The sequence below is a fragment of the Cyprinus carpio genome, unplaced genomic scaffold, assembly GCF_018340385.1.
Source record: "Cyprinus carpio isolate SPL01 unplaced genomic scaffold, ASM1834038v1 S000006746, whole genome shotgun sequence".
NCBI lineage: Eukaryota > Metazoa > Chordata > Actinopteri > Cypriniformes > Cyprinidae > Cyprinus > Cyprinus carpio.
The window spans coordinates 895,613-904,992 of NW_024879345.1; the positions used below are offsets into that span (position 1 = coordinate 895,613).

At 35.0% G+C, this 9,380-nt stretch overlaps 1 protein-coding gene across 1 annotated transcript in view; it reads right to left on the reverse strand.

Annotated features, from left to right (window-relative positions):
• ascc3 (activating signal cointegrator 1 complex subunit 3) overlaps window positions 1-9,380 on the reverse strand; it is a 168,847-nt gene that overhangs the window by 10,704 nt on the left and 148,763 nt on the right. Inside the window, exons 35-37 of the mRNA XM_042755765.1 lie at window positions 5,027-5,138; window positions 4,555-4,689; window positions 680-904 (exon numbers count right to left, since the gene is read on the reverse strand). Coding sequence (XP_042611699.1) covers window positions 680-904; window positions 4,555-4,689; window positions 5,027-5,138 — 472 coding nt within the window. The remainder of the gene's footprint in view (window positions 1-679; window positions 905-4,554; window positions 4,690-5,026; window positions 5,139-9,380) is intronic.

Consider the following 9,380-nt stretch of genomic DNA (forward strand, 5'->3'; position numbering starts at 1 on the left):
ACAGGAAATAAATGATCTAATATTGACAACCAAAGCTCATCTGACATTAAAGCATGCTTAGAATAAACAGAACATTATGGTCCATTGGCGTGGACACTAATGTAGTTCATATTATAGTTTCTATTCTTGGCATCAATAGCCTTGAACCAAACCAAACAACTCTGTGAACAAATGACAAAACATCATAGTTTTATCAGATTAAAATCAGCAACAAAAACTTTATACTCATGCATATTAACACAAAAATCCCACACGAACTAACGCCTTGTCGTTAGCTAATGTTAACTTCCAAAAACTCAAGCCAATACTGCTTGCTGTGAATCTCATTTCCACGTGCCGCCTCTGATTGGTAGATATCTCTTTAGCATTATGGGTAGTGTAGTTCTTTAACAAGGAACACAATTTGCAATTAAGCACATTTTAAAAATTAAGATACATTATTGCTAAAAATCTATTTCAGTAGTGAAACAATTTGAGTTTTATTCTAATGTTGCAATATATAAATATAAACAAACAAACAGGCAGTTTAGATTTCATGTCATCTAACCAAATATCTTTTCTTTTCTCCCCCACGGGATATACTGCTATTATAAGAACAAAACTAGACCTGCTCCTGAGAACCTGTTCTGTTCCGTCTGTCGAGGAACACACTCCCACATACATGAAGATAAACACACACCTGGCAGATGCGGATGGCGTTGTCCAGCACGGTTTTGGTGTCGGTTCCGTAGTCGCTGCAGGGCAGCTGTGCCCGGCTGAAGTGGGCCTGCATGAGCAGGTGTGTTTTGGTGTGCGCGCTGTCGTACGAGTGAGGGTTGACCTGCAGGGGGAGCCGCTGGGCCAGCTCGCTGTTCAGCTGGTCCTCATTGTGGCGAACGGGGAGCTCGGCGTACTCTTCTGCTTCCTGTAAACACACACACAAAGCATCCGCTGAACACCAGTCACTCGCTTTTATGACTACCCACCAATCCACATCTAGTATATTCTGTTAAAGACTGAAAAAATGCCATAGACAGATTTAAACTATTACGATATTTTGAATATTGAACGACTTCCTGTTGTAAAGGTAACGTCGTAAAAACTAAATTAACAATTAGAATAAAGCCTGGTCATATTGTGCACAATCCAGAACTGCATGTTATTTAAAAAAAATAAATGTAACAAGTCTCTTTAACAACTTTTCATTTAGGATGATATCATGAACCATCTTTTTCAACCTCTTTTCTCCAGCCATTTGTCAAACAGCATCCACTTTTCACTATCCAATCAACTGCCAGTGGATAAAAGTCCTACCCAACCTTTGTTCCCTCAATGACTATACTCTTTTACTAAGAAAAATATTGCATCACGGACCCCCAAATCTTCAATTGGAAAGGATATTTCAATGAGAATCAGGAAGCAATGAGGCATATTCTTCTACTATTAAACATGAGCTTAGATTTATCCCTCTATAAAGTCTGCATTGTACAGAATACAAAGTGAAAAAAAAAAGAAAAAAAAAGTGATGAATTGGAGGCCAAACTGTTGACTTCAGTTTGACTCTTTATCTTTCAGTGACATTTACAGAGAAAGAAACATTACAGTCTTTTGAACTAAGAAGACTGTTTGCACTTTCTGTGACTTTCCAGGCTGCCCTACAAAACTTGGCTTAAAAAAAAAAAAATCAATAAAAAGATGAATGTCAAATAATATTACATTCATTGTTTTATTGTTGTTATACAAGTCCCAAAATGTACATCAATACAACAACTAAAAACTAAGAACTACAACATATTTTCTATCACACAACTGAGTTAGTTTAAAACTAGTTTAAACATCTTATTTTAATGTTTTTCTTTTCTAAAAGAAATAAAAAGCTATACTTTTTTGAAGATTTACTTTTGAAGATTTTTCATACATTACAAAATAATAATGATAATAAAAACAATAATGTTTAAATAATGTTCCTTCTTAAATGCTATTATTCAGTTCAATTCAATACAATTCACATTTGAACATCTCAATTCACGAATTTCAAATTTCATGGAACATTCAGTTTTGCAGATACAGGGAGGTTGTCAGATTGCAGGATATTTTTTTTATGCTTCCTATTTTTTTTATTTTTATAAATGCATGTGTTGATAGCAGAGACACCCCCCCCCCCCCAAACAAAAAAAAACAGTTTATAGCTTTGTTGTATGATTTTAATTGCTGAATACATCCGAGAAGGTCAAGACCATTGTGCTGGGATGGGGGGAGCTCTTGTAGCTTGACTTGGTGTCTCATTATGAACCCTTCCACGGTAATTAGAGGACAATGAGGGTGAATGGGGGGCTGATGGGGGAGGCGTCATGCGGAGGGGTCATTTGTTGCTATTGAACAACTGGTTAGAGTGAAAATGGCGGTCCTGCCCACCTCATGTCATGCTTTTGTTAAGCAACCAGTGTGAGCGGTAGACAGCGAGATGTAATGATTGAGTAGTAAGTGGATAATCAAGCGGGAAACATAGAACTGTGAGGATCAGTGATTTATCCCTGCTGCCTCAGGCATCATTACCACATTAACATGTGCTCTTTTCCTATTACTGACACACAAACACGCCTGCATTAAAATTCACAGGCATGACTCAAAACCTTCTCTCGTCTCTCAAACCTTCTGTATTTTGACCAGTTCAGACGATGAAGCATCGGTGGCGATGTCTTTAACATCAGGAGATCTGAGCTGGCCTGGAGTAGTTTGTTTGCCCAGGTCACACAGCGGCCACAGTCTCTGACGTCTTCTTTTCTTTTTCATTCTTTCAGAAAGGTTATGGATAATTCTCAGGAATTATTTTCTCTAAAACGCTTTATTGCTGCTAGTGCAATTATAACCAAATGCAAATCCTATGCTAAATTAACCTCTAATAAGACTTATTTTTACCTGGAGTATTTACAAGATGATATCTTCAAGGAATAGCTCATGAAATCACACATTTCGCATTATCCACAGAGAGCATAACGTTATAAACAGAGCATATTCTACTATGCTGAATTGGAAGTCATAATTAACAGAAACACGATATTAAACAAAACCACAAATTTAGACTGTTTTGTGTTTTATATTTGATGAACTTCACATTCACCACCCCTTATACATTCACCTCAGCAAAGTATCAAATCCTTAGATTTCTACTTAGAAAAATATTCTCTAGAGAAAAGTATAATGGAAACATTTTAAATAGCTATAATACTATAATACAGCTATTAAAACTATATAACTATAATTTATACTATATATATATATATATATATATATATATATAAATAATTTGAAGTTGGAATGGGCTTTAATGAAGAAGCATTATTTTAAGCAAAACAAAAAACCTTGAATTTTGTGTTCTGAAATTTAGATTTTCAAACTGTGACAAATTTATTAGAATTTTTTTCCCAATGTCCTTTAAATACTGATTGATGTGTTATTCAAATTTCTGTTGTAAAAAAAAAAAAAAGCAATAATTCTGATACATTTTAATAAACTAATAAATTATTTAATCATGTTAAATAATGTCCAAACATCAACAAAACCTTTTTACATTTGTGTATAAAATTAAAAAAAAAAACATCTAGGTCAAAGTGACAGAACAGGTCACATATTTGTTGAAATCGCTTAAAAAAAAAAAAAGCTTAAAGTTTGGACAAAAACACTGCTTATCAGACATATTAAAAATGCTTCATTTATTTCAACCCTTTTATCAATATTTTGTTACATGTCTAAAATTATAAATTGAATGTGTGATTATTTTCTCTCAATAATTATTAAATAAACATCCTAATGAAAAAAATATATATATTTATATATTTTATATATTTTTTCATTTGGATGTTTATTTAATAATTATTGAGAGAAAATAATAACACATTCAATTTAAAAAACACAACAAAACCAAACAAACAAAAATGACAGAATGGCTAACAGCATTTCAGATCTCGCCTAATTTTGGTAATTAAAGTAAATGAAGAAACAAATGGAATGAGATGCCTATTTATAACACATTCGTGGAATGTAAATTTAAAGCACATTCCCATTACTTTTATATACTGAAGTCGCTCTGTCTCTAATCTCAAATGTTCTATCAGGACTGGTTTTAAAAACCGTTCAAGAACATGTTTTAACAATCTTCTCTGAGAGTTTCCATCAGGTCTGCAGTGCCTCTACTATGAGACAGATGTCATGTCGTGAGGACGTCAGTGAAGTGTGAAAAGCCTTTATGTCTCAATTATGGCCGGGATCAGTGAGAGAGGGGCCAAGAGGGGCGGCACTCTAATGAGGCGAACGTAAAGAGCTGCTAATTTTCACACCAACCCTTAGGGGTGCAATTATGTGTGTGTGTGTGTGTGTGTGTGTGTGTGTGTGTGTGTGTGTGTGCTCCGCTGTATCCAGACAAACTGGACTCATGGAATAATCATTAACTGTGTCAGGATGTTGCCCAGTGAAGGTGGTGATGCATTGGTGTTTAAAGTGCACCGTCCCTGAACGCATCAATGACCAGAAGATGAGAAGAAAGAGTGGATCCTTTCAAAATGAATGTTTGCTCACCGACAGGATGGCCAGCAGCTCTTGGACGGGCAGCTCTGGCTTCAGACGCTCTTTGAACATGCGGATGGTCTGGTGTTTCAGGTAATAGTAGGATGAGATACGGCCGTACGTCAGCGGCTCGATGGTTTGCTCGTCCTGAACAAAACAAGACGGTCACTGATTAACACGCCAGAGGTCAAAATACAGCCGTACAGCGAGCAGGTCAAAGATGAAATACTCTGTCGGTCCTCCAGCAAAAAGACACACTTCTGAAACAACTATTAGCTTCATTCCAAAAACCTAGCACTCTGCATCCCTGTCCACAGAATAAAACACTGTACAGCAACTCTCATCATACTGCACTAGTAATATCTGAAAATAGCAGTAGTGTGAACAGATTATTATTAATAACTGAAATACGTAAATTATTATTAAAAACAAACATCCAAACCTGGGCAGCAAGATAAAAATGTAGATGCTAAAATTACTCTACCTCCTGTATTTCCATGCAGTAGGAACATTCCAGATCCCTCAGACTCCTCTCCACCAGGTTTGAAAGGTATTTGTTAATGGTTTCATGGCTGATGTCATCCAAATTATAGTAACTGAGAGCAGATAAAAGTGGAAGAAACCAACACTCAAATAATGTATACACAGAGAATCCTCTTAGTTTATAGGTTTTCAATATTGTACTGTAAAAAAACCTAAACCAAAAACAACTTCTTGAGTATATTTCATCATTGTGAGTATCTTTAATAATGCATATCTAGAGTATCTGAAGACCCTTAAAACAAGCAAACAGCATAATTTATTAAAGAATCTTGGATAAGATAAGATATGAATATATCTTGAATGTAAGTGTATTTTGTATCGTGGCAGATATTTCTCATTTTAAAGACAACGTATAAAAAAATAAAGATAAAAAAAAAATACAAAGCAGCACCTCAAGGCAAATTATATTAACCTGTTAGCGTTCAACTGTACCACCATGCTTTTGTGGGATCTGTTTACCTAAAAATGTAGGCAGAATGTTTTTTAGATTTTTTTTTTCTTTTCTTTTTCAGTGTTCAAAGTTTTATTACACAATACCAGTAAGACTTACAGTGCTTCTGAGGTGTGTTCTGTATACCAAAACCATGCATATACTCCAAATGGTTCAAGAACAGCATGCGGTTTACTTTGGGTGTCCCTTTTTTTAGGGGTTTTAGGCAAATTTTACAGGAATACTAAGGGGTTAAAAATAAATCCTCTTAAAAAAAAAAAGCTTTAATTTCTAAGTTTTGCTTTTGAAGGACGATTAGATATTTTTTTGACCCCTCATTTTCTTCCAGACTGTAGCTGAGAATTATTGAGTTTTACAACCTCTTCCAAATTACTCTCACTGTCATCCTTTCTTGCCCTGTTATTTTTCCACTGGCCTTCAGAGCTTTGTAAGATAACATCCGTCTTTGCTAGACCTGATAATTATTTTGTTATTAAATCATATAAATATTATTTAAAAAGTAGCATTAAAAATGTATTTGACTAACAGTCTAATTGTCTACCATATATGATTGAATAAAATTAGCAGCTAGATAACAACAAACTGCTTTGTGCTTTGGTCTTGTTTCACCTCCAGTCTTACCAAATGATTTTATATGTAATTTACTATATAGGCTTATACATTGTCATATAAATAACAAGAAATTACCGTGATGTCTCGTGAGTTCATTGTTGGACAGATCAGCCTTTTTTAACCATTCATTAAAATGAATCGGTTCAAAGGAGTCATTTGATTGTGAACCGGACATTAGCGGAAAAGGAGATGATGTGTGCTAATCCCGGCAATTAGGACATCACAAAAGCTTCATCACTGCATAGAATTTTTATGAGTTAATTGAAAGTGTGGTTTATGTCAGCTGCATGTGCGAAACACTTGTCAGAGATGATAAAGTGACATGTTTTTTGAGTGTAATTCACATCCAGCCAGTAATTTAGAAAAATAAAAATTATCTGATTGCACCACATGAAACAAGGATTCGGTCTTCTGACCTTTTACCATCACATTAGTTGATTTTTAGTAATATGTCTGAGGGAGGAAGAGGAAAGACAGTGCTTAGTTTGAAGACAGAGAGAGAGTGCTCTCTGCTCTTTCTCTCTCTCAGTTAACATTAGCACTATCACAAGCACAGGAGTCATTTCCATCACTCATAAATCATTGATCAAATTAACTGATCAAAAAAAGCATGGGTGGAACAAAAATTGGTTTTGGCGGCCCCTAAAAAAATTTCAGTGCAGGAAAAACCCTGTGGTACTGAGTAATATAACTTTGAATTGTGGAAGCCTGTTTCCGCCACTGAATAAAAAATAAAACAAGGTAGTTGTGACTTTTTATCTCACAATTCAGATTTTCAGAATTGTGTGATATAAACACGCAGTTGTTTCATATTGAGTTCATATCTTGCAATTCTGACTTTATGACATTCAATATCATATAAACTCGCAATTCTGACTTTTTCTCTCGCACTTGCGACTTTATATCATGCAATTCTGACTTAACAACTCACAATTGCTAGTTATGAAGTCAGAATTGCAAGATATGAACTCGCAAATCTGAGAAAAAAAGTCAGAATTGTAAGTTTATATCACAAAAGTCAGAACTGTGAGATAAAAAGGCAATTACTTTGTTTTATTTTTTATTTAGTGTCAGAAACGGGCTTCCATACTGAACACGATCTTAAAATGGTTTGCATCATTCGAATCACAAGAATCTCAGCTTTCCAAAGATATGTGACTTTAGCCTTTTTTTTTCAAATATGTCACAAAGTCAACCCTCAAAAACACACAGCGTAACACTAAGAGGTTAATAAACACAGAATCACTCTATCAACATTAACAAATAATGCATTCTATACTGCCCGTAATAGGTGCACAGATGCACAAAACACACAAGTCTCCTCTGACAGCACAGGTGTACAGTATACACAAAAACACAACACCTCCACACAAGCAATGCTGTGCTGCAAAATCATTCCCAGGTTCGCTGGAAAGCAAAAATCACTTCCATGCAAGAGCCACCACATGAGATCCACACACAACTATGCACTTCATTAATTCTGAGTGATGGTAAACATTTCTCCTGCTGTGAGCAAGAAAAAAAGACAGTTCATTCTAGTTGTTCCAATATATTTTGTAGAAACTGCTCATTTTTTTGCACTCAAGCAATGAAATATTAAGAACATGATGTGTGTTAATAATTTGCAAAAACACATCATGGTGACATGTAAATAAAGATGTCCATGTAAATAATGATCAGATGTCCATGCACACACACACTACTATTCTTTACTGCTTTGTGTCCGGAAGGATAATTTACAGAGCCAGTTTCGACTGGTACACGCTTGCACAATGTGAAAATCTCCAACCAGTTAACAGGTGGAGAGAGGTGTCATGAAGGTAACTGCCTGATGTTTGTTTTTTTGCAGGTTTATTTTCGTGTGGTAAAGGATTTGTCTTTGACTAAAAGGCCACAGGTCTACAGACTCCTTCTGAATTTTTCATAGCGTCACATTATTATTCCTCAGTTCAAAAGCTGGTCTTAAACAAACCGTTGGGAGTTAGCTAAGAAAAGAACCACAGGGTTGTAGTTTCCACCCTTAAACTAGACATGAATTAGTTTTTTTTTTTTTGCTACTGTGCCCTTAAGACTTCTTTGTGAAGAATGAATTCTTCTGGGATATGCAGAGCTGTAGGTGCTACACACCATAGCAGTTACTGCATTAGCAAGTAGAAAATCCAATACAATTTCAGAGGTGTCATGAAGGTAACTGCCTGATTAGCTGTAGTTTCCACCCTTAAACTAGACATGACTTACAGATGAAATAAAAGTGAAAAGCGAGTATTGGTGAAAGAGTCTTGTAAATTATATTAATCATCAGACCACAGCCTGATGTAAGCTTATAGTTAAAATGGTGAGACTAGTCATAGAAATCACAACAGGCTGGATAAAGAAGGTCATTCATTGCCATAAATGAACGATGAATAAATATTATCAATAATAATAATAAAAAAAATATATGTATATATATTTCAAATAATTTTTTTGATTTGTTATAATACACATTATTTATATTAAAGTACAGTATGTATTGGCAGACTGATGAATTTTTTTCTTAAGTGACTTGCCTGGTTGTATGAAATGAAAAAAGATTGTATTATAAGATATTATAAAGTATTAATTTCAAAACAAACTTGAGACCCCAAACATTTGCACGGTAGTGTATGTTAACAATTAAACATGCTTGTGATAAACAGATATATTAAACTGTTACATTTCAGTATTTATAATAAGTTTAAACATTAATGCTAATGTCAGGTTTTTTTTAATCATATATACATTTGTAGAAAAAAAGATACTAATATGTATCCTGCAAGAGTAAATAAAGAACAAAAGTGTCTAAAATGTCAAAGGGCACAATAGGCAGAGAACTTTCATAGTAAATCAAATTCTTTAATTCTACAAGATCAAGACCTCTTTAATTCTGAATGACAGTACTAAATGATTAAGATTAGTATTAAAGCATTACAAGTGAAAAATAGCATCATTCTGCAGAGCCAGTCTTTTTTTAGCTTGTTGTGTGTGTTGTAGTGAATTCCTATATGGCTGAATAAATCGCTGCAATTAGCGTTAGCATCATTTAGCTCCTGTCTCTGGGAGCCTGATGTGAGGTCTTTATGAGACCTCTGGGGCTCCTGTCTGCTTATAGAGCTGCTCAGCTCCAGTCACTCACGGCTGACGAGAGACGGCTGGTGTCAAGGTGACATTGATGGAGATGTGCCAGATGGAGCGAGTGTGCCCTACTATTAAC